At 41.0% G+C, this 26,272-nt stretch overlaps 1 protein-coding gene across 3 annotated transcripts in view; it reads right to left on the bottom strand.

Moving 5' to 3' along the window:
• The window catches only part of TSPAN14 (tetraspanin 14), an 85,722-nt gene that overhangs the window by 22,788 nt on the left and 36,662 nt on the right, over positions 1-26,272 (bottom strand). For all 3 annotated transcript variants that reach the window (XM_078150883.1, XM_020977340.2, XM_078150884.1), the window contains one exon: positions 17,610-17,707. In XM_078150883.1, the coding sequence (XP_078007009.1) occupies positions 17,610-17,690 (81 nt within the window). In that variant the 5' untranslated portion in view covers positions 17,691-17,707. Of the gene's footprint in view, positions 1-17,609; positions 17,708-26,272 lie in introns of those variants that run through there.

Genomic DNA, 26,272 nt, shown 5'->3' with positions numbered 1-26,272 from the left:
TAGAATGTAAGCTCCTTGAGGACAGGAGCTATCTTTCTGCATTGGTATTTCCAAAGACTGGCACTGTGCCTGGCATATAGTAAGCACTTAGTAATTCTTTTACAGGCTTGACCTAGGTCAAACACTTAGAGGTAGAGTATACAAAGGTATTACCCACCACCAATAGGTTACACACTTTGATACATTTTTCTTACAATGACAACAGATTTACACTGATTCACCCATTCTCTTCCCTCCAATCCATTGAGAAAGCCAACTCAGGCCAACAGAACAGTCTACATACAAGTTGAAGAAAATAACAAAACTAACTTGACCTGCCCAAGTTAGAACCAAAGTCTAACCAAGTGAGCTGAAACATCAAATACTCATCTGGCTCCTTACTGAAAAGCCCGATATAGAAAACTCATCAACATGGGGCAGCTAGGTAGTACAGTAGATAGAGCTCTGGCCCTGGAGTCAGGAGGACCTGAGTTCAAATAAGGCCTCAGCCAGTTGAAACTTACTAGCTGTGTGACCCTGGGCAAGTCACTTAACCCCTACTGCCTCACAAGAAAGAAAGAAAGAAAGAAAGAAAGAAAGAAAGAAAGAAAGAAAGAAAGAAAGAAAGAAAGAAAGAAAGAAAGAAAGAAAGAAAGAAAGAAAGAAAGAAAGAAAGAAAGAAAGAAAGAAAGAAAACTCAACAGTCAAATAATACTAAGTTGATTAAGTGCCCAATGACCTTAAACTCGAAAAGAATGACCTCCCCCCAATCTTATTTTATACCCACCCCTAAAGAAAGTAAAATCCATACAAATTCCTAATGCAAGCATTCCTAAAACAGGGCTCAGGGTTTTCGTTTAAAAAACAAAGCACTGGAATGATCTCATCATTATGTTAACGACCACCTTCCAAATTTCAGAGACTACGCTGACATAGAACTTTCTTTTGTCTCTACTACTTGATTTCTCTGCTAATAAATAACAACAAAGCCTTAACTTTCCAAGCATGTTTTCCTCTTGGGTCTCCTATTCTTTACTCCTTATGAGTCTACTTCTTCTGACTTATGTGACCCTGGGCATTAATGCTACCATGCCAGGGCTCTCCCTCTGCTGATTGATTATCTCCAATTTACCCCATCTATACCTTGTTTGCTACCACATTATCTCCTCCATTAGATGGTGAGCTCCCTGAGAACAAGGAGTGTATTTTGCCATTCTTTTTGTCCCCAGTTCTTAGTGGAGTGCCTTCAATGCTTTCTTGCTTGATGACTGACCTAATGAAGAGAACTAGTAGTCCAGCCCTTAATAAAAGGATTTGTTCTGTGAAGTTTGGATTCAAAGGGCTGCACTTGAGGACCTAGAGGGCCACATATGGCCTCGAGGCTGCAGCTTTCCCACCCCTGGAGGAGATGATCTCTAAGGCCTCTGGCTAACTCTAAGTCCTTGTAATACAGGACCATAACTTTATAGCTGGAAAGAACCCTAAAGATCATCTACATCATAAAATGTTTAAGCTGAAGATGTCACCTAGCCAGTCCTTCCATGATACAGAAGAGATGATTTGCACAAGGTCATACATTTGAACCTAGCCTAACTTTCCTTAGATCTTTCTACTAAACTAGTGGATGGGGAAGATAATTTCTCCTTTTCCACTTCACTAGCATTTCCATAGGTTTCCTCACTCTCAGGGCTATTCAGCACTAGGGATCTAGAGAAAGTCAAAAACAGTCCCGGTTCCCAGGTGGCTCACAATCTAACGGAGACAAGAACTGCACAAACAAGATGGATGCAGGAGATCCATCTTGATCCAAGATCCAACTGGATATAGTCAGTAGAAGAAAGTAACTAGGTTATTAAAGGGGATCAGGAAAAGCTTTTTGCAGACCTCAGGATTTTAGCTTAGACTGGAAGGAAGCCAGGAAGTAGAGACAAAGAGGGAGAGTATCCCAGGCATGGCACAGCCAGGAAAAATGAAAGGAGTCTGATGGAGTGTATATAGTGTGCACAATGGCAAAGACATCCTTTGACAGATCAAAGAACAAGCGGTGAGGGAATATCTAGCTTGCAGAGTCCTCCAGAGGTTCAAATAAGATAATGGCAATCATCAATAAGTATTTATAAGACCTGGTAGGAACCAGGCACTGAAAAAAAATAGCCCCTGCCCTCCAGGAGTTTACAGTCTAAGGCCAGAGGGGAGGAGGGTGACCGTACACAAAAGGAAGTGGGGGGGGGGAGCCAGAGGAATGAGACACCAGAAGAAGATAAACCGAGCAAAACAACTGATGGGAAGTGAAGCTGGTTGGAAAATTCTGAGCCCTCTATAAAGGGACGCTTTGGGAAGGAGTTTAAGGCTTGGCCCTCTCTTCAGAAGAATGTGTGTAAAATATGTAAAAGCTACACGGTTTTTGTTTTCTTTCAGACCAGTAATATCCTCTTAGTCTTAGAGAGTGGCCGGGGGAGGGGGGGGGTACTTGGAAGTTAAATGATTTGCCCCAGGTAACCCTCCAGGAAGCATGTGGGGCAGAACTCAAACTCCAGGTCTTCCTAACCTTATCATTCCTGTCTATGCCTTACTTTTCAAACAGCCTCACTACCGATCATCGTTATTTTATTAATCTCTTTCTTTGCCTCCCCTTTTCCTGGCTTAACATCCCTAATTCCTTCTAACATTACTTAACGTTTGGATTAATTAATGTCATAGCCTGGGGAGTCCCTCAAAAATAATCCAATCTATAAAGGTTTGAGCTTTTAAATAATTCAGATGGAGGGTATATTAGCACCACCAAGTAAAACATGAGATTCATCAGTCAGTGAGTTCCCACTAAAAGGACATTGTAATAACTAATACCTTGGTCCAAATAATAGGCAATGAAATACACTTCCCTACACACAGAGAACAGAGGTGAAGAACACTGTCAGATTTCTGTCACTTTACTGGCTATTTGTCCTAAACGGTATTTATTTGTTACAGAGGCAGCTAGGTGACTCAGCAGATAAAGGGTCAGGCCCAGAGTCAGGAAGATCTGACTTGAAATCCGGCTTCATGTATATTTACTAGTTGTGTGACCCTGGGCAAGTAATTTAACCTGTTTGCCTCTCAGTTTCCTAATCTATAAAATGGGGGTAGTAATAGTACCTACCTCCCAGGGTTGTTGTGAAAATAAAAAGAGATAAAGTGCTTGGCACAGTGCCTGCCACCATGGTACGTGCTCTCTGTTAGTTATTACTATTATTATCCTCATTAATATTATAACAAGGAAGGTTTCAAACGGGGAAGGGGGGAATGGAAAAGATTAATGGAAAACAGAATGGAATGGAATGGAAAAGATTAAAGGTAATATCCGGAAATGACAAACATAAAAACAAATGGCACTGAATCCCTTTATTTTTCAAAACTATTATGCGCAAAGGAGGCATTTCATTTTGTTTTGTTTTAATTAAAATTTTCATTTGTTCTCTTCTGGCTCATCTAAGTGAGAGCTCAGAGGGAACAAAGGGTGCCTGATTGCTCCATAAAGCATATTTCACATCCTTTACCCTTCCTTTTTAGTTTTACTCTCTGTTGACAACTTTTTTAGACCATCAGAGATCTAGGCCAGATACCAAACATTCTTTGCCTAGTTACATGGTCCACCTCCTCCTGAGTTTCTCTTTGGATGATGGCAGTCTAAGAACTAGTATAGATTTTCCCATTTGGGTATTGGGAAAAGGAGGTTGGCTCTTGATAGAGACTATCTTCCTGAACTCAAATCCGGCTGGAAATGCTTACTAACCATGTGTCCCTGGGCAAGTCACTTAACCCTGCTTGCCTCAGTTTCATCATATGCAAAATTAGCTGGAGAAAGAAATGGCAAAGCACTCCAGTATCTTTGCAAGAAAGCCCTAAATAAGGTCACAAAGTCTGAAAAACTACTAAACAACAAACAACTTTTTTTTATTCTTAACTTAATAAACACCCCCAAATAGCACAAAGTAGAACCAAAAAAAAAAAAAGGATTCTGTGAAATCATTAACTTTTTTCCATACAGCTTTCTTTCTTTTAAAATATAGGATAAACGCCACATGATACTTGCCCAGCTGTCCTGCTCGTCTTGTTTCTTCTTTCTATTTCAGTCTATTTTTTTAAATGCTCTTTCTTTTCTTTTCTTTTTTCCTGGCAAAATTATCAATAGCTCCCCTCTCCACCATAAAAGAAAAAAAAAGAAAAACATAACCTTTACAACAAATATGAACATCTAGCAAAATAAATCCACACACTCATTATGTTCCCAAACTCTATTTTATTTTTAGGGCGGAATCAAACAGACAACAGGATGAGGGTTTATGGGGACTGGTCAGGGACTGGCCTCTGATACCACACATTCCCTGTCAACTTTGCCATGGATGTTCTGTGGCAAATGTCCAATGGGCAGTGCTAGTGACTAGGGGTAAACAAGATGAGAAACTGCTTAGGGCATGATAGCCTGCCCAGAACGAGGACCATTATAGGTTATTTTTTTATAAATATCCATATTTTTTAGTAACAGAAAATTCTTTTTATGCACAAGTGGGTATAGTACAGTGGGCTTGGATTTGGGTTCAAATCCCACTTACTACACTGTGTGATGGTGGGCATACTCATTAACCACTGTGCCTCACTTTCCCTTTCTATGAAATGAGGGTCCGACTCTGTGGCCTCTAAGATCCCTTTGTTGAAGCATTATTTGTTTTTTAAAAAGCAACCTTATTGGTAAAACTGAAAATATTACAAAACAACATTTTCTCTTGCCTAATAAAGAACTCTTTTCCTTACTTCCCAGTTTGAAGACTGGGATAGGTCAGGACAAAGAAAAAAGTCCTTTTATTAGGCAAATAGATGAGCACCTCTCACCTAGATAATATTGTGGCCTTGGCCTCTCTTGCCCACCCTCCACCCTCCAGCTGGAGTTAGCTGGATATTGAACCATCTAAAGGCAATCTCTCACTATTCCCAGAAGAGATTAGAGTCTACCAGAGAAATCTTGCCACTCAATAAGAGGTAGCTCTTCTATTCAATTTAGACTCTCCAAATAGAACTATGGGAGGGACCCCATTGATTACTCAATGGGAATGATCAGGAAGGAAGGGGATAGTGATGCTCTTGCTCTGCATATATGCTTTGCATAGGCCAATTATTGGATTCCTCTAAATCAGCTACGTGGTACAATGGATAAAGTACCAGGCCTGAAGTAAAGGAGACCTGAGTTCAAACAGGACCTCAGAGACTAGCTGTGCTACCTCGAGTAAGTCACTTAACCTCTGTTGGCTTCAGTTTCCTCAACTGAAAATGAGGATAATAATAGCACTAACCGGGGCAGCTAGGTGTCGCAGTTGATAGAGGTCCTGAAGTCAGGAGGACCTGAGTTCAAATACAGCCTAACTTCGTGACTCTGGGCAAGTCACTTAACCCCAATTGCCTCACCAAAAAAAAAAAAAATGATAGCACCAACCTCACAAGATTGTTGAGGATCAAGTGAGACAGCATTTGTGAAGCACTTAGCCCAGTGCCTGAAACATAACAGGCAGTAAATAAATGCTAATTGTTTATTATTATTATTATTATTATTGTCATAATTATCATAAAGGTTACCAAAAATTTCTTGAAGCAGAGATGTGTCAAGAGGACACAGGAAAACTCATTTTGAACATCTCTAAGTCAGAAATGACTTAATATTAGATTACTCCTAAATAAAATTGTCAATTAGTCAATAAACTTTTATTAAGCACTACTCTGTGCCAGGCACTATGCAAAGAGTTAAGGATACAAAAAGAGGCAAAAGACAGTCCCTGCCCCCAAGGAGCTTACAATCTAATGAGGGAGACCACAAGTAAATAAATACGTACAAACAAGCTATACACAGGATAGAGAGGGTAAGTACCCTATAGGTAAGTACTTATCAAGGAAAAAGGCTTAAGACAGGCTTGTTTCTGTCAGAGGGTAGATAAATACAAAGTACAATATTAAGAGTTTTTCTTCCACACCTTCTTGCTCTAAACCTATGATCCTATGTATTTTGTGACTAGTTCAATGGTGAATGTAACAGTGAAAGTTCAAAGCCTCTCATGAAGACACCGATGGTCCAATTTACCAACTTTGACTAACTAGATCTGGATTCAGACCTCTTGCTGCTGGCTCCTGAAACAGGACACATTTCTCTGCCTCATCTCCCTCTACTTCCGTACCCCCTCAACCCACGAAATAGGTTTACTGTAACCCTAAAGCACAGCTTTATCTGGGACAGTTAGACTTTTTCAAACTGCATTTCATTGATCAAGTCTGGTCCCAAAATAGAAATATGAGAAGGAATTCTTTGCAGAGGTGGAGGGACTAGGGACATTTAATACTGCATATACATATTCAATATGTTGGTTAGTTTTGCTAACTTCCCCTTTATTCTTTATTATAAAGGAAGACTTTCTGAGAAGGGATGGGAAGAGAGAATATAGGTGACAGAAAAACAAAAGACATCAATGCTAACATTAAAAACAATATATATACATATGTGTGTGTGTGTGTATGTGTGTGTTTAATATGGGGGGTTTTTTGGTGAGGCAATTGGGGTTAAGTGACTTGCCCAGGGTCACACAACTGGTAAATATCGAGTGTCTGGTTTGAGGCCGGATTTGTACACAGGTCCTACTGATTCCAGGCCCGGTACACTATCTACTGCACCACCTAGCTGCCCTCTGATAAAATAGATTTTTTTTAAAAAAATGTTTTTGACATGGCAACAACAGCACCAACCCCCATTTATTACTGCAGCCTGTGAAGCAGACCAAAACTCCCCTCCCCAGGACCAATGCCCCCTCCCACATCAGTTTGTTGTTATTTAGTCGTTTGGGGGCTTTCTTGGTAAAGATACTAGAGTGATTTGCCATTTCTTCTCCACCTCATTTTACAGATGAGGGAACTGAAACAAACAGAGTGAAGTGATTTGCCCAGGGACACATGGTTAGTAAACTGTCTGAGGCCAGATTCAAACTCAGCAAGATGAGTCTTCCTGACTCAGCACCTGGCTCTATGCACTACACCACCTAGCTGCACTGCAGATGTCAGGTTTCTCCCATTTAAATGTAATCTCCTCAAAGGTAGGGCCCATTTTACTTTTGTATCTGTATCCCCAGCAACCAGCAAAGTGCCTGGTACATAATTATCACTTAACAAATTCTTTTCATTTGTTCATAAATTCATTCCAGATTCTGGCATCATCAGTCTCCCTACGTGGCTCTAAAAAAGGGAGAATTTCAGGTCTAGCTCTGCCCCTGGGCAATCTGAGCTATCCCGATGAACTCTCACAATTTTCCACCATAGGTGTTCCTGTAGGAACTGGGGGCCCACCAGGGAGGGAAACCAGCCAGGTAGGGATGCCAGAAAAGGGCTTTGGCACTGCTTGAGCAAGTCACGATCTCCCTGGGCCTCAATTTCCTGTAAAATCAGAGGTTTAGACTGGATGGCTGCTGAGGTCCCTTACAAGTACAGGATCTATGATTCTATACAGCTGACTTCCCAGGATCATAGACTGAAAACTACAAGTGCTTTAAAGAGCCTGTCACTTTACAAAAGGGGAAACTGAGGAAGCTTCCCCAGAGGAACTAAGCAACTGGCCCTTCATCACACAGGTAGCAAGAGAAAAACTGGGCAGTGAACTCAGGTCCTCCAGCTTCTCCAACTCCAACTGCCCCCCCCCTTCACAGGTCCTTTTGATGTTCAGGTACTGAGACAGAGTACTTGCTAACTCAGATGACCCTGTAATCAAACCTCTGGTTCACCATCTAGTTTTTGTTGTTGTTTTTTAAAGTGGGGATAATAACCAAGCTACAGATCTCAAAGGGAGCTTGCCTCACTTTGATATGGCAGACCTTAATTGAGTCTAACGATCCAATTAATTGTCTGTAAAACACACACACACACACACACACACACACACACACACACACACACACACCCCATTCAGGCAGTTCTTAAAAAGTTCTAAGCTGGCGAAAACGTAAATATGTTTTTCTGGCTCTCCATCCTCATGTAACCCCTGGACTCTGCAAAACACCCCACATTCATTCATTCAGCTAACACTGGAGAGCCTGCCTGCTCCTGCAGTAGGTGGGCCTCAGTACTGCAAGGGTTGCAAACAAGGACAAGACACAGACGCCATCATGGACCATTTCCAAGGATATGGTGCTTTTGATCTAGGCTTCCAAAGCAAGGCAAAATCATGAAGAAGTTCATTCTGATTCAACAAACACCTACTGGGACCCAGGGAAACCAAGGCACTGGCCTAAGAGTTGGGGAGAGGCCTCAGGAAGACATGGGCTGGGTGGAACTCTGCAGTCTACTCCCAGGGAGTGATATTGGAGGAAGCTGGGTCCAGCAAGATAAGCCAGCAGAATCCTCTAAGCTGCAGATAACTAATCACACACCAGCCTCACCCAGGAATCTTGCTTTGTTAATGCTTTCTAAAGGAATGAAAGGGACTTGGTGCTATCAGCCAATTTACCCCGGTTCATTCTATTAATGAATGGGGGGGGGGAGTGAGGAAGGAGAAACAGGTAGAGCTTTAACTTCACCAGAATTGGGAATTCAAGTTTATAATCTCTGTCCATTGATAACAGATTCATCAATAGCATATAGTATTAGAATACTGCTATCTTGGTAAGGCAACAATGAACTATAGTAAAAGAAAGAAAAAGGCAAGTTACATTCCACCTGTAATTGGCCATACTGGCCAATCTGAATATACGTAGATATAAATATCATGTCATATTTGGTTCTGGATGCCACAACTTAAGTACATTGACAAGGTAGAAAATGGTGGCCAGGATAATGATAGAATTCAAAACCATACAGAAAAAAGGTATAGTTGGAGGACCAGGGGCTACAGACACAGAAGTTCCTAAGACACCTCTCTCAACTCCTTGAAGAGGTTGGGGTCCTCAGGTGTGAAACACTGTATTTAATATTTTTTCAACAAATTGTTGGGATTTGCTGATTTTTTGTCTTATTTTTATTTAATAATCAATCAATAAACATTTATTAAATACCTATTACATACCAGGTACACTGTGCTAAACACAGGGGGATACAAAAAGAAGCAAAAGACAGTCCCTGGCCTCAATGGGATTACAATCTAATAAAAATTTCTTTATTGAGATGGCTGTCTGGGAGGGGTTAAGGAAGAGAAATGGAAGCAGGGAGAAATTTAACAATATAGAAACAAAAGGTATCAAAATTTATTTTAATTTTTTTAATTCCATGGGATATTTGTTTAACATAGAACAAGGAGGTTGGGGGGAGGGGTGGGAGGATGGGAGAGAAAGAAGAGCAGAGAAAAAGCACAGAGAAATGAGAGGTGACCAAATATCTGAAAAGTTATATGTGGAAAAGGGATTAGGTTTGTTATTTCTTAGCCCCAAAGAGCAGAACTAGCATTAATGGGTGAAGTTACAGAGACAGATTTAAGCTCACTGATAAGTAAGAATTTCTGAAAAATTAGATATCCAAAGTAGAATAGGCTGCCTTGGGAGGGAGTGACTTTCCCATCTCTGAAGGTCAGCCATTAAGTAAAGATTAGACATCCAATTATCCAGGATGTGATGAGGTGGCCTGCACAGAGGAAATACTTAACAAATGATTCCTGGCCAGGGAAAGGCTGATAACAAACAGAGCCCTCCCACTTCTGAAAGGCTACAAGTCTATGACTGTCAGCCAGGTGGGACCATGCTATGCCCTGATAGCACTGGACTTGGCAATCTGGAAGAGCTGAGTTGAAATTCAACCTCAGACACTTTGCTGTGCGCCCCTGTTCAGGTCACTTAACTTCCATCAGCATCGGTCTCCTCACCTGCAAAACTAGGATTAATAATAGCTCTACCTCCCAGGGTTGTTGTGAGGATCAAATGAGATAATATTTGTAAAACTTTAAAGCATTATTATATAAATGCTAGCTAGCTGGCTATTCAGAGTTCACAGTAATCATAAAATGAAACCAACAGGCCCTGACCAGGCTAAAAATATCAAGTCTATCATTAATCACTCTCAGAAGGCATTTAAATATTTGCTGAAAGAATAAATTGGTTCACTACTTGAGGGTACCAATATATGACAATACTTACAACAGAGAGATGGTCTTTACAACGCTGAGAGTACTTGAAAGCCCTAAATGTGAGAGAGTCAAATAAATTCCCCCTTTAGCTCTACTGCCCTGACACAGTGAAACCTCATTAATTCAGGGCTCCATTAATGGAAATAAGAATTCCCAGAAGTTTACCTTTGTACTACCTATAAAGAAAGGTTTTTAAAGGAAATCAGAAGTGCAAATAAGATGGCTAGGGATACGTTTAACCTATAAGGGTTTTTTTTGTTGCCTTTTTAGATTTGGACACACTAATTACTCATATACAAATGGCTGCTCATCATACATTTACTTATTAAAGCTAGTTCAATAGGACCTTTACTCAGAATACTTAATCAGGAAGCAATTAGTCACTATCTGTCCCCAAAAGTAATAATCGTGCCTCTTTTTAAAAATATTGCCTATGGATGACTGAGCTGCATCAGTGAAGGTTGACACTCATCTGGCTGAGGTGAGAGCCCTCAGAGACAGACAGAAAATGCTACTTCTCCAAGTTTTAATGGATTCTCCAATTAAGCACGTGGAGCATCTGCCTCTGAGCCAGCTTGGGTGTGGAAACACCAGGATGTGGGACTGAAAATACAGCTTACTCTTTTTTTCTTTTTATTGGTCAGTGACTGATGAAAAACCTGAAGCATTTTAATTTCCCTTCATCTCACATTTAGCTCCAACAGATGGAAGCAGGGCCACTATTCCATGCAGATCTGCCAGCCAGGACACACAAAGTACCCAAGCCCAGGAAGTCTGCAGTGTGGCTTTCTCCCCAGGGTAATTCTGAAGTACTGACATCTCCAGCAGTCCATGCCCCCCAGTCTGATTCGAACGTCAACAGGGCTCTGAGCTCTGCATAATGTGGCCTGATCACTTTCATCTCTGCTCTGCATCATGAAGCCTCAAAATGGAATTAGAATCAGGGAACAGTACAGCTGGAAAGGACCCTTAAGGATCATTTAGGCCAAAAATTCACTTCACAGATGAGAAAAGGGAGGCCCAGGAGAAATCAAGTGACTTGTCTGAGGTCACACAGCTAATTAGTGACAGAGATAATACCTGAACCCATGTACAACCAAAACCTGAAATTAGTCCAAAGAACCTAAACGTAAGTAGTCTGGATTGTTTGTTTCAAAGACTACAAGTCCATATGGAACAATGAATAGCAAAAGGACTTTGGGTTCAAATTGCACCTGACACTTCAGATTTGATTTTGAGAGAGTCATATCTCTCTGGGCCTCAGTTTCCTCAACTGTAAAATGAGAAAGTTAAACAAGATGGCCTCTATGTTTCTCCCTAGCTCTAAATTCTAATCACATGTTGGCCTGGTGATCTCCAAGGCCCTCCCAGCTCTAAATCTTATCAGATTAAAGCTATGAGCTCCATCTGAGGAAGGATCATTTCAATCTTCATACTTCTATCATAACACCTAGCACATATTAGGTGCTTAATAAATACCTGCTGACACATAGAAGGGGTTGGTCTAAATAAGATTCAGTGTAGCAGAAAGAAGAAAAAAAAATGACTCTGAAGTCAGGGGACTGGAGTTCAAAACCTGCCTTTGATACTTACCTGTGTAATCCTAAATAAGCAAATGTCACCTCCCTAGGGCTGTTTGATCATGTATAAATGAAGGAATCGGACTAGAAGATTTCTAAGATACCTCCCAGCTTTAATCTATGATTTAATACAATTATATGCTTGTCTCATGCACTGGACTTGGTCAAAAGTTACTATGCAGATGAACAAACACTCGGATGGCTTCCACCAACCCTATCTCACATGAAGAGGTAGACTTTCTCCTTGCCGAGGCAAAACCTTCTGCATTCCATCCCATCATCTCATTAGACTGGCCCCTCTATCATCCTCACTCTCTCCCCAATCTTCAATCTCTCCCTATATTCTGGGTGCCTCCCTACTTCATACAAGCATGCCCATCTCTCCTTTATCCTCACAAATCCCTCACTTGATCAGCCTATGCATGCTATAGCTCTCTTTCCTTTGGGGCTAAACTCTCTGAGAAGGCCATCTACACTAGGTGCCTCCATTTCCTTTCCTCTCACCTCAGCAGTCTGGCTTCTAACCTCATTCCTCACATAAAACAGCTCCCTACAAACTTACCAGTAATTTCTTAACTGCCAGATCTAATGGCCTTTTCTCAGTCATCATCCTCCTTGACTTCTCTGCGGCTTCTGACATTAGCAATCAAACCTCTTCTCCTTGATGCCCTTTCTCTCTAGGGTATCCGTAACATTGCTCTCCCTCCGTTCTTCTGCCTGGCTGACCTTTCCTTTTCAGTCTCCTTTGCTGGATCTTTGTACAGGTCATATCCACTAACAGTAGATATCCCCCAAGACCCTTTTCTCCCTCTATACTACTTCATTTAATGATTTCATTAGCTCCCTTAGATTCAATTATCATATCTACTCAGGTGCTTCTCAGCTCTATTTGTCCAGACCTAACCTCTCCTGATGCCGTATCTCCAACTGCCTATGAGATATCTCTAACCAGATGTCCCATAGACACCTTAAACTCAGCAAGTCCAAAACCGAACTCATCTTTCTTCCCAAATTTTCCCCTCCTCCCTCACTCTCATTATTGTTGAGAATAACATCATTCTCCCAGTCACTCAGGTTAAAAACCTGAATGTCATCCTTGACTCCTCATTTTCTCTCCCAGTCCCCATCTCTAATTAGTTGTCAAATTCTGTCATTTCTACCTTCTTAACATCTCAGTATCTCAGACACTCCCCTTTCTGTCCTCTTGCCACCACTACTCTGGAGCAGGCCTGCAATCCTGGCATTCAAAGCCCTTCATAACCTGGCATCTTCCCCCTTCTCCAATCTTCCTAACATACTGTGTAAGACAGTGACACTGTCTTCCTTGTTATTTCTTACATAAGACACGCTATTTCCCAACTTCCCAATATGGAGGATTTTCACTGGCTTTCCCCCATGCCTAGAATTCTGTTCCCCCTCATCTGCCTCGTGACTTCCCTGGATTCCACTGGGTCCCCATTAAAATGTCACCTTCTGCAAGAAGCCTCTCTGGATCTGCCTTAATGCTACTGCCTTCCCTCCAAGATTATCAAATTGAGGCAGGTAGGTGGCCCATGGGTAAGAATACTACAGTTGGAGTCAGTAAGACCCAAGTTCAAATCCTGCCTCAGACACTCACTAGCTGCATGACCTTGGGCAAGACAATTAACTTCCCTCAGCCACAGTTTCTCCATCTGTAAAATGGGGATAATAATTTCACCTGTCTCACAGAGTTGCTGTGAGCTTCTAATGAGATAACACGTATGACACTTTGCATGTTGATAAAGTGTGTGCTCGTGCTCTCTCTCTCTCTCTCTCTCTCTCTCTCTCTCTCTCAAATTCTAGCTACTGTTATCATTATCTCCGATTTATCCTGTCTACATCTTGTTTCTACATAATTGTTTGCACAATGTTTACCTCATTAGACCTTCGTGAACTCCTTGAAACCAAAGACTGTTTTTTGCCTTAGTAACTCCAGCCTTCAGCATAATACCCGACATATAGTAGGAGGTTAATAAATATTTTACTTGAAATAAACATTTTGCCATCTACCTGTGCTAATAAGTAAGCATTACTCAGAGAAACAAGCTGACACTTGCATATTCTTACCCTGGCATGTTTATGGCAGCCAGATTATAAACCCTGAATACCAACACAGCAAATTATGTCATGCTACCAATTTAATTTTTTACTACTTCTCATTTAATGCATTGGACAAAAGTCTCCCTCCTTTTATCTACTACTCCAATCTTTGAAACATGTCCAAGAAAGGGTTCAGCCTGATTATTGTTTAATTTAACTTATCTCTGGTGAAAGAAGCAGCAATACAGTCTCAGACTAGCAGAGTCGAAGGAGAGAAGAGACAGCTCAGTGAATCAAATCAGGAAAGCTAAAAGGACCCCTTACTCTCCCAATAGTCTCTCTTCTGGCCTCTCTTTCTTCCCAATACATTTCCCCACTAATTCCCTGGTTAAATGTGAAATTTGACTGCTGGCTAAATAAAATTCAGTGTTAATATATCAAAGGGGTGATCAGGCAAATACATAAATATGGGATCACAGGTATCAGATGCAGAAAAGACAACAGAAATCCCCTAGTCCAATCCCCTCATTTTACAGATGATGAAATTAAAGTCTAGAGAGACCATTAGCAACGTTAGGACAAGATCACATAGCTAGTTCAGTGTTCAAGTTCAAGACTTGAATTCAGGAAACCTTCCAGGGAGGGGTCTTGACATCCCTCCAGGGCCCACAGCCTCGAAGTAACAGAGACAGGATTCAAACCCAGGGCCTTGAAACTCCCAAATCAGAGGTCCTTTCACAACACCAGCTATCTCTCTATTCGGAAGATTATTTAGCAATTGTCTAACAGCCATCTGATATAGTAAGCTGCCCAAAGGAGATTTCACCTTTAAAAAAACAACTCATCTGGGTAAGACTAAATCCCCTCAGCAATCATGATCTACAATTATGCCAAATGAAAATCCCTTCTAATAATAGACAATCAAGTCTTCGTGTGATGCCTCATCGAAATGGAAAGCCAATTCTGGCTTCTCAGCAGAACACAAGCTCTAGTACAACTTAGACATGGAGGATGAGATAAACAACGTCTGTCTGTGTGTCCCAGTCTGAGGACAGTTCAGTTAATAGAGGATCCTGGCCAGATTAGCCATGTGAGGATATTTTTCAGCCACTACACCCTTCAAAGGCCATCCTACTAAGTGGGAAAGGGGTTGTGACTAAGAATCACTGGTGGAAGCAGCCACACCCACAATCACAGGTCATCAAAGTGAGGCAGGACTGAGCTGGCAGGATTGAAGTAAGAGATAATAAAAAAAATAAAAATAATAACAATAAAAAAGAAAAAGAAAAAGAGACAAGCGAAGTAGAATGGATAAAAGTACTGGATTTGGGATCAGAAGACCTGGGTTCAAATCCCAGCTCCGACACTTACTACTGGTTTGATCTTGAACAAGCCATCTAACTTCTCTGCGCCTGAGTTCCTTCCTCAGTAAAATGAGAGTAGATGATGTCCAAGGTCCCTTCTGGCTTTGAATCTATGATCCTACTTGTCTACCGAAGGTAAAGGTTTGAACTCTCTAGGTTACTTTAAAACTTGTTTCAAAGCACATTCACCTCTATATTTATTTAATCTCACAATTACTCAGTGGCAGGCTTAACAGTCGCCTCCTGGAAGGGTACAAGAGGGCATGCTCATGACATACTTAATATTTTCTGCATCACTTTCTTCAGTCTAGGTGATCAATAAAACAGTAACTCAAACCATGATTTGTAGCACTTTGCTGATTTCTAGTATATAAATAAATGTTCGTGCTGAAAATTTAACAGTCAGATCTCCAGTCACAGCTGGCTCCAGCAGATCCCTGGAATTACCTCATAACAAAGGATATTATCCCCATTTTGCAGGTGAGGAAACCGAGGCCTAGTAACCCTAAGTAAGCCAAGTTCAAATAGCTAGTTTAGCATAAGACTTGAACTCAAGAGTCCAGGTCTGTGGCTCTTTCTACTACCCCTAATCCTGCCTCTCTTCCTAAGGATGATCACAAATTCATAGACTTAGAGCTGGTATTTTAGGAACTTGGAGGACATTCTAGGATCATTAATCAAGAAGGAGAATGAACCCTAGAAGCCATCTATCTCATCCATTTTATAGAAGAGGAAACTAAGACCTGAATAAATCATCTAAGCCAGAATTTGAATACAAGGCTTCTGACTCTGAATCCAATACAGTTTCCCCAGCCTCACTCCCTTTCAACACTAATTCCCCTGCCCCCCACCCAGTACAGGAAATCCATTTAGCCCCCTGCTCAATATTCCCACAGATTAAGACAAGAGACTACTATGAACCTAACAGGGCTGTCACCCTCATTGTCTCTCTTCAGAAAAGGCCATCTCTCTCAGGACTGTGATTTCCAGCACCAGCTTCTCTGCTGCGTTATTCCTTTGCTTTTGAGTCCTAACATTGCATGCTAACTTGAAAAAACGATTAACTCCAGTCAAATACATTTCCAATTCTGCACAACACTGATAACATTGCAGCCACCTTCAATCACCAGCTGGACCTGCTATAATTTCAGAGTAATGAACTTTTGCTATCTGAATCTGGTGCTTCAAATGTGTTACTGGTAAACCTAGTACAAGACTCAAGGAGCCAAGAGATTACATGAAAGGAAAAGGAGGAAAAATAGCTTCAAAGCCTTAGAAAACAGATGACTAGGATTCTGCAGGGGGACAGGAAATATGTATTCAGCCAGAGTTGAATGCGATGGAATTTTTTAAAACTGCATCAGGCATCACGAATACTATGGAGGAAGATGCTGCTATATGTATATAAGAAAGATCAGAAGGCTAAGGCTCCTTGGCCTGATGTAAGTGTCAGCCACCCATGGAAATCACACTAAAACATGGTGGTGGGTGGTGCGGTTTCTTTAATTACCATGGAGATGTCAAAGCGCTGTAATTTTAAGATTACAGTCCTGCCATCTCAGGAGGCGCTGCCGGGAAAACATTCTTCTTTAGATGCTACACCCATTCAACGGTGGACTAGTCGTGTTCTCAAGTTTGAAATTATTTCCTGCTCCCAGAAGAGTAATCCATGTTTAAGGGTCAAAAATACTGGTTTTGATGTCAGGAGGGAGGACAGGTCTGGTGGTTGGGGAAGCTTATAGGATTATAGATTTAGAACTGGAAGAAACCTCAGGTTTTATCTAGTCCAATTAAAGATGAGGAAATGGAGGACAACAGATCTTGGGTAACTTTCCTAGGGTCACGTAAGAAAGGAAAAAGGTAGAGCTATGATTCGAACCCAGTTTCTCTGGCTCCAAAAGGGCTCTCTCACTGTACCATCCTGTAATTCAATGGCCCTGAATACTACATACATGGAGGTATCGTAGCTAGGTTAAGGTCTAACCGGAGGCAGAAAGCAGCATGCAGAGAGGAGGGGTCTATTTTCTCCAGGGTCAAATGTCTCCTTCAGCTCATAATACACCTTCCTTGATGCCCAAATTCAGTTCTATACAATGCCCAGATTACTTCTGATCCCACCCCATTTTCACTATCTCCGCTCCGGAAGCTCTCACTGTTAAAAGCACTGAAAAATCAACAAAGGTTGTAGAGAGCCATTTGTAGAAAAACTGAGCTTTAAAAAATGAAGCAATTCTTTAATGAATTTCCCTCTTCTTTCACCCACTTTCCAGCCCAGATGGGAAGTGTGAATATTGAAAAAAGAAGTCAAATGTGGCCTCTTGAGGCATTCCCTGAACCTCTAAAAGAGCTACTTCCAACCTTCCCTTCTAGCCTGAACGAAGTGAATTACACATTCTCTACACTTTTAGCCAAACCCCTGGTTTAATCAACACCTCCTCCAGGGCCCTCAATCCAGCTATTGCTCTGAGAGCCTCACAGAAGAAAGAAGCGAAGCCCTCCTCTTACACTCACCCAGAAGACAATGTTGTAGCTGAACAGAAGATACTTGTACCAACAGCTGACTTCAGCATTAGAATATCTGTAATAGTGCATCTTCTGGAAAACAGGGCCTGCACAGAAAGAAGGAAGAAATGAGTTAACAAATCACATTTAAAAGCATCTAACACCCAAACCTCCAGTCCATTCCTCTGACTCCTAGGAGAGCAAAGGTGAGCCCTAAATAGTCAAGAGAAACTCATAAGCAGCTAGCCAGTGAGTCACTCCATGAAATTAAAATGAAGGAAATGGTTCAATTGTGTGAATTTACTGTAGTTGGTAACAGATTGGGGAAGGGAGGAGGCATGCCAGTCTGAGCATTGGCTCCCTACCAATGCCAGACATAAGTACTGGGGAAACAGATTCCAAGGTGGCTTTCCAAAACGAACAAGGATTAAGAAATAATTGACTGTCTTCATTAACTGGAGCAGAACAGTTGTTGTTCTTGTTCAATCATTTCAGTCTCGTCTGACTCTTTGTGACCCCTTCTGCGTTTTCTTGGCAAACATACTAGAGTGGTTTGCTATATCCTTCTCCAGCTCATTTTACAGATGAATAAACTAAGGCAAAGAGGAATAAGTGACTTGCCCAGGGTCACACAGCTAGTAAATATCTGAGGCTGGATTTGAACTCAGGAAAATGAGTCTTCCTGTTTCTAGGACCTTTGTTTTATCCACTGTGCCACCTACCTACCCCAGGAGCAGAATGGTAAAGGTTATCAAAAAAGAAATAGAGGAAAGAGATAACAATTCAGAAAAAAATAAAAGATGAGGATGGGAAACTACGAAGGAAAATTTCCCAAGTTCTCTTCCTGTGAAGGAGAAGACAGGCCTCAAAAGCCTACATGAGCATGCTCCCTAATTTCAGCAGCTACATTTGTCTTGTTTCCTTCTCCTCCAACTACACTAACCAAGCTAATCTGCTTGTTAGATTACAAAGTCTTGCTCATTCCTACGTCTTTGCCTCTGAACATGCTATGGCTGTTGTTCAGTCATTTTTTAGTCATATCTGACTCTTTGTAACCCCATTTGAGGTTTTCTTGGTGTGGTTTGCCATTTTCTTCTCCAGCTCATTTTATATGAGTTAAACTAAGGAAAACAGGGTTAAGTGACTTGCCCAGGGTCACACACCTATTAAGTTGTCTGAGGCCAGATTTGAATTCTGGAAGATGAGTCTTCCTGACTTCTATCCACTGTACCACCTAGCTGTTGTAGAGGACCTGAGTTCAAAGCCCAACTCAGCCACTTATTTCCTGTGTGTTCTTAGACAAGTCACTTGCTAATTCTTGTATCTGTGCCTCTGACCATGCCAAGAACGCTGGTGATAAGAATCGGACAACCTGGGCTCAAATCCTAGCTCAGCTATTTATTTTACTTGTATGATCTTGGAAAATAAATCACTTGATCTCTAGGCTTCAGTTTCATCTGTAAAATAAGGGGGCTGGGGCAGAGAGTCTCTAATATTTCTTCTAAATCTGTATCTATGATCTAGAATGCTTTCTCTCCCCAGTCTCCCACACACACCTGTCTTCCTATTAATTCAGAGGCCTCAGTTTCCTCATCTATAAAATGAAGAGGTTGGAAAGGTCCCCTTATACCTCTGAATTTATCAGCCTTTGAACTCATATCTTTCACCTCCTTGTAAAACGTGCTTAGAACTCACTTCTTCTCCAAAAACTTCTCAGATTAAAGAGTGACCATCCACTGGATTACTTTTACAACTTAGCACCCACTTGGCCCATATTACTATACTACTATATTAATCATCAACTAAGGATCAAAGCATGTTGTCACTTGAAGGGAATCTTAAAGATAATGTGGTCCAGCCATTTCATTTTACAGATGAGAAAAATGAGGCCCAGAGCCTTGGCCAGGGTCATGTTGTAGCTGGAGTTGGAACTAGAATGCAGGTCTCCAGACTCACAGTTCAACATTCCTGGAATCCCATAACAGTGCCTCCTTCCAAGGGTCTTCTTGGGAGATCCAAGAGCCAAACATCCTCTATTTCTTTCGTAACCTCACCAATGGTACCAAATACAAATCCAACCAGTGTCTCAGTGTTTTCTCACTATGATGACAAGATTTGATGTCTACTGGTCCTGTACAGGGATTCTCCTTTTTTTTTCCAAATAAATTTGCCTTATAATAAAATCAACTTCTTTAAAACATCTTAAAAACTTATTAGTCATACAACCTTTAAACTTCATGAGGGTAGGACCAGTTTCCTTACTCAGCAATGGATAGCCAGAATAGAAACGAGATAACTTTTTGAAATAAGATACCATCTGCACCCAGAAAAAGAACTGACAATTAGACGTACAGATTGATTGTGTACACACACACACACACACACACACACACACACACACACACACACACAGATATTTGTCTGTATCACTTCCAGGGACATTCTATGAGGTTTACCTCTTTCTCCACAGAATCCTTGAAGGACACTGCAAAGCCAATGAGTGACACTTCCCCTAACCATGATGATTCTAGAACATGGCATTGTCTCTCACATGTAGTGTAGGTGCTTAATAAATGTGTCTTAGATTAAATTTGGAGAAAACAAAGAAGGTAACTTAAGTTGCCACGTGGACCAAGTTCTACTTCAGAATTATGAAACATCTTCATGAGTCTTCAAGGGTAGATCTCCTATAATCTCACTCATTCATTTCCCACCTACCACCTAAGCAAGATAAAGGTAGGAAAGTTCAAAAGGACACCTCAGGTAAACATTTACAGAGTGGAGGAGGGAGGTAGGAGGTAAGTAGAGAAGGAAGCAGCCACCATCAAGCAAAAATAAATAAATAAATCAATAAACAATCGTCAAGAGAAACCTGGGCCTGAAGCCTGAAGCCTGGGGCAACTGCAGAAAAATCCCTCTTGCATTCCATGGCAGGTCACAATATTTGTAATGCTTTTGAAAACTGGAGGCATCCTAGTACTAATCCTTACATTCTCTCTCAGAGATGGGCATTTTAAGTGTCTCTTTGCCAATAATAGTCAATTCTTCATCCAACAGTACAGAATGATGATAAACTGAGAAAGACTATTTCAATCCTCCAAAGACCTGAAATTTCATTGGCCTGAATGGCAGTTCCTTCCAGGGACAAAAGCTGCAGACAACCCACAACTCAAGACTCTCCCCTACAGTCTACTACCAGGTTCTTTTTCTCAACCCAGGATCACTCCTAAATTAAGATGACTCAACAGCAGTACTTTAGTGGACGTGGCCTCCAACATACAGGAGTTCAGGTTGGGAATACTCAACACCAGCCCAGGTCACAGCACACCCACACCTATGATCTAATACAGAAAACCTAAGCATTTGCTAATGTACTGAGAGGCCTACTTGCCAGGGTTACACCAATAAAAATGTCAAAGGCAAGATCTGAAACTAGGTCTTCCTGAATCCAAACCCAGTACTCTCTCCACTGTGACACACCACCTTGTGAAAAAAGTTAATAAAAAAAACAATCCCTCCAAGAAAATAATTTGCTCACTCTTTTTTTGTGGCAGCAAAGAACTAAAAATAAAGTAGATGAGCATGAACTGGGTAGACAATGACTAAAATGATGGTACATGAATGTATGGGGCTATTATGATACCATAAGACATAATGAATATTAAAAATTCAAAGACATATAAGAAGCTTTATATAAAATTATGCAAAAATAAAAGAAACCAAGAAAACAAAACTTAAGTTATTGTTTAGTCATGTCCAACTCTCTATGACCTCATTTGGGATTTTCTTGGCAAAGATACTGGAATGATTTGCCATTTCTTTCTCCAGTTCATTTTACAGATGAGGAAACTGAGGCAAACAGGGTTAGGTGACTTGCCCAGGGTAACACAGCTAGTAAGTGTCTGGGGCCGGATTTGAACTCATGAAGAGGAAGGAATCAGTTCTGGTTCCAAGCCCAGTGCTCTATTCACTTCACCACTTAGCTGCCCAAAACATAAGTTACAACAATATAAAGGGAAAGAAAAATAACAACAAAAACTGAATGCTGTGTAATGTTAATGAATAAGTAACTTGGCCCTAGAGAAAAGCTGAGAAAATGTACCTCCCTCCCTTCTTTGCAGAGGTTAGGGACTAGGAGGCTTAATTGATGTGTTAGAGGTTTTGCTGACCTACTTGTCTTTTTCTTTACATTTAGTTATCAAGCCTTACTTGCTGATATATATGTATCTATGTGTATATGTGTATACATATGCACACACACATATACACACACATATATAATATAATGGGATATATTCAGAAATGAAGATATAAAAACAAGTAACATCAACTAAAATATGTAAAGAGAAAATAAGCTTCTCAGTGTTTTCTGGATTGGGTAAGTATTCAAAACCAAGTTAGGTTATTTGGTAGAAAGAACAGAGATCTTGGCATCCAGGAGACTTGAATTCAAGTCTTGGCTCTGACAGAGAAGTCATCTGACCAGTCTTAAGTCTCAGTTCTCTTCATCTGTAAAATATTGACCATTACAGTGTACTAGACCAAAAAGGTCTAGTATTCAAATAGTAACAGATCCCTAAAGGTGGAATATTACTGACTTAGACAACCACAAATTAACATTACGTATGTTGTATTTTTATTTATTTTTGTCAAACATCTTCCAATTACATTTTAATCTGGTTTGGGCTACATCAGGGAGTTTGGATGGAGGAATGTTAGATTAACTATCCAGAACTCTACCCAGGGTCAAAAACACAAACAAACAAACAAAAACCCAGTTAAGGGACTAACCTTAAAAATTTACAAGGTCAGTTCAGGCAGCTTAGAAGATCTGACAGGATCCAGTCCAGACTGGCCCTGGGAGTGTCCCTCTTCATCTCACTTAAAGCATGCTCTAAAATGAGCCCTAGAAATCCTCTGGACAAACAGTTGACTTTCTAATGTTTAAAACAAACAAAAAGTAAAGGTCCTAGAATATATAGCACAGTCAAATGAATTTGCCATCAAGAAAGCTCTGAATAAGGGACTTTGTTACAGAGATGTGGTACTGTTTGATAAAGGCAGGCAGGGATTGGAGAGGAGAAAAAAAATGTACATAATAAGGTCAGGAGAACAGGGAAAACAGAGAAACCAGAAGAACTAAAACATACCTGAAAAGACTGAATAAAATGCCTGTACGTGTGTGGGGTAGAACCAGTCTGGCCTAGTAGAAAGAGCCCTGGACTCCTAGCCAGGAAGATCTGAGTTCAAATTCTACCTTGGATAGTATCTATGTGACCTTGGGAAAAACTACCACCCTCTGAAGCCACTGAGGCCATCAGGCCTCTCAATTGGCATCATTATTTTGTGGCCCTCGCTCTGAAAAAGGAAATATCAACAAAAACTCAATGAGTTCAAAAAATCCCATGAAATCCTCCAAGGGAGGTGACAGACCATATAAGAGGCCCGTACCCCAAGCCTCAGCAAGTAAAGAAGGCATTTGAAGCTTTGGGGAAAGGCCTTAAGGAATGTCTCTATGCCCAGCAGGATAAGCTAGATTACTTATCTGACCATCACAAAGACATGAGAAGAAACTCCAGACTGGGACTCTTCTAGAACTTGCTTAGGCTCAGGGGGCTCAGCTGCAAATTGGACATGACAGTATCCATCTCCAAGGGTTGCTGTGAGCATCCCAAGAGATATAACAGGTACCAAGTATTCTATACACTCCAAGTGTGAGCTATGACTATATCGCCAGTTTTAGAAAAGGTACATAAGCCATGGGCAGTACCTGACCATTGCTCCCATGGGCCTGAATGAACTTGGGGATAAAGGAGGGACATCCATTGATTGAGGGTGACTCCTCATCCCTGTGTTTCAAAATCAAATCAAGCATCATCCTCCTCTAATATCAGAAATATGGAAAATATCATATAAGTGAGTATGAGAGAAGGAAAACAGCACAGCCATTCAGAAAAGCAGCCTAAACATCAATAGTTTAAAGTGGGATGGTGACTGAGGGAACAGTGACCACACCTGAACCTGTAAAGGCAATTTACCAAAAAGCCAGTTCTACTTTCTGGCCTTACAACAGATGGAGCTTCCCTGGACTCTTGTGAATGACCATCAAAAGAAGTCATATGCAGAGTAAAGAGCTGGTCCTCGTAACTATAAAGGGTTATATACAACACAAGCTATTATTATACAGAATAATAAAGATAGCACCACCTCCACAAAGTCCTGCTCTGATGCCTCATCTCAGCAAGGAGGTGACCCTGAGCTTTCAAAAAAGCAAGCTCTGACAAGCCCTAACAATCTAAAAAGATTCTTGTGTCTGAGACCTGAGGACTGAGAATACAATATAATGGAAAGAATAGTGACCCTGGATTCCGAAGAACCTAGTCTGAATCCCAGCTCTGACGACAACTATCTCGTGTGACCTTGGGCCAAGTTATTTTAACCTCTCTAGACATCAGTTCTTCATCAACAGAATGAGGGGTTTGGCCTATAGGGCCTCAGAGATCCCTTCCAACGCCAAAGCTATGACCTTAAGGTCAGAGATGCTCATCTCCAGGCTGACTAATGAATTTTTCAGTCACAACAACTCTCAATGACTATCTCCTAAGTCAGAAAGAAGCCACAATCTGGATGGTCAGGAGAATTCTCTGAGTAGCATCCTCAACGTCCTGAAATAGCTGCAGGAAGGGAAAGAAAGGTCAGCAGACTCCCTTGCATTCTCAGAATAAGGTTTATGCAAAAATAGCCTCTGAGAGCAAAAGAGTGAACCTTTAATGAAACCACAGGGTCCCAAAAAAAAAGGTGGTTGTTTTGTTATGTTGTAAAACAAAGGAGTCTTGCAGACAAAGACCTGGTCAATTACAACTGAAAGATAACATCTGTCACTATGAGGACCTACCAAATATAAAGTAACACAGATTCCCAAATGAGCCCTGAAGGGCTACTTTTCTGGCCTATTTATTTAGTACCAGCCCCTCCAATTAAAATTCAAGGACATATCCCAAGAGGAACTAGTCAGCTCTATGGAAAATGCCCTTTAAGAGAAAAAAAAAGTGCTCTGTGAGGTATGAAGCTTATTTTTACTTGCCAGCAAGACCTGTCCTGGCTCCTCAGTGCACTCAACTGCCCCTCGTCTTTTAAAATAGTTTATATCTGTGGCGAAGAGAAGAGAAGGAAGGTCACCTTTCAGTCGGCAATGTTTTATATGGGTACTGATCTGGCCCCGAAAACTAATCATTCTGTAGCCAGCACATTTCTGAGAAAGGCAAGCCAGCAAATGCATGAAGGTTAATGAATTTAAGTGGTTGCTACTGTGACATCAATTTAATACAAATCACGATCAAAGTACTCTCTCAGAAGTCCTTTTGCATCCAGTTAGTAAAAATATGTTCCCAGCCTCTCCTTCATCTCAAATTCACAATAGAACTACCCAAAAAGACAACCTTCTTCTGATTTTGATATTTATCTCATTGTTGCAAGGTAACTCAGAGCAATCAGGTTGTAGGAAATTTTTTAAAATTTAAAAAAAAAAACCTGGAATTTTACATAGTTCCAGAGAATTTAGAACCTAATCTCTTCCTAACTCACTCTTTGTGTTGGTCCCAAGGGTGAATTAAGTGTGGGAAAAATGTAACAAAAGCCATGAAATATTTTCAAACCTCCTACAAAGGGATCATGGTACAACAGAAAGAGAACAGACATGCTGAACTTGGAGTCATGGAATCTGAGTTCAAATCCCCATTCTGAACTTGCTCCTGGTATATGTCCTTGGTCAAGTTCCACTTCATCTCCTACGGTCTTGGATGTCCTCAACTGCAAAATAAGGGGGTTAGACTAGATGGGCTTAGAGGTCCCCTTCAATCCTGGATCTATGCTTCTGTGGTACTCAGCAGTGCATTACTGCCTACAACCTTGGCTAGGAATGTATGTGTGTCTCACTTCTCACTGGTATAGGGTATAGAGGCTACTGATAGAGAGAGTCTCTCTGCTAATGAAACAGATCAAAAATTTACAGTCTTAGAGAGTTGGTTTACCAGAGCATTGAGTAGTTTGCAACCCATGGTCACAAAGATAGGATGTATCAGAGACAGGTCTTCCTGATTCCAAATTGGCCCTCTACCTACTACTGACGCTGTATGCCTTAATTCTCTCTTAATTCTCTGGCTTCCACAAGTTTCTCTGCCTTTTGGGGTGATGACTCTATCTAGTTCCTCACCCAATATAAACTCAAAACCAATGGTGTCAAAGATCTGGCTGTTTTACAGATAGTGAGCTCAGCCAGAAACCTAAGCCCAAAGCAGAAAATGAGAAATGAAACCTAGAGGGAACCCTTGGGAGACTTGAGTTAAATCCATCACTGGGATCTCAATATAATCCTACTTAACACCAAAACCTACAATTTAGTATGTGTTCCTATTTCACTATAATTGCCAATTCCCTAACACTTCAATATAGTTTTCCAAAGATGACCATTTGTTGTTCAGTCATGTCCGATTCTCTGTGACCCCATTTGGAGTTTTCTTGGCAAAGATACTGTAGTGGTTTGCCATTGCCTTCTCTACCTCATTTGAGAGATGAGGAAACTGAGGCAAACAGGATTAAGTGACTTGCTCAGGGTCACACAGTTAGTAAGTGTCTGAGGCCAGATTTCAACTCAAGAAGATAAGTCTTCCTGA

The sequence above is a fragment of the Phascolarctos cinereus genome, unplaced genomic scaffold (genome assembly GCF_003287225.1).
Source record: "Phascolarctos cinereus isolate Bilbo 61053 unplaced genomic scaffold, phaCin_HiC Scaffold_3;HRSCAF=262, whole genome shotgun sequence".
NCBI lineage: Eukaryota > Metazoa > Chordata > Mammalia > Diprotodontia > Phascolarctidae > Phascolarctos > Phascolarctos cinereus.
The sequence above is the reverse complement of the archived record's forward strand: the minus strand, read 5'-3'. Positions and strand labels throughout refer to the sequence as shown.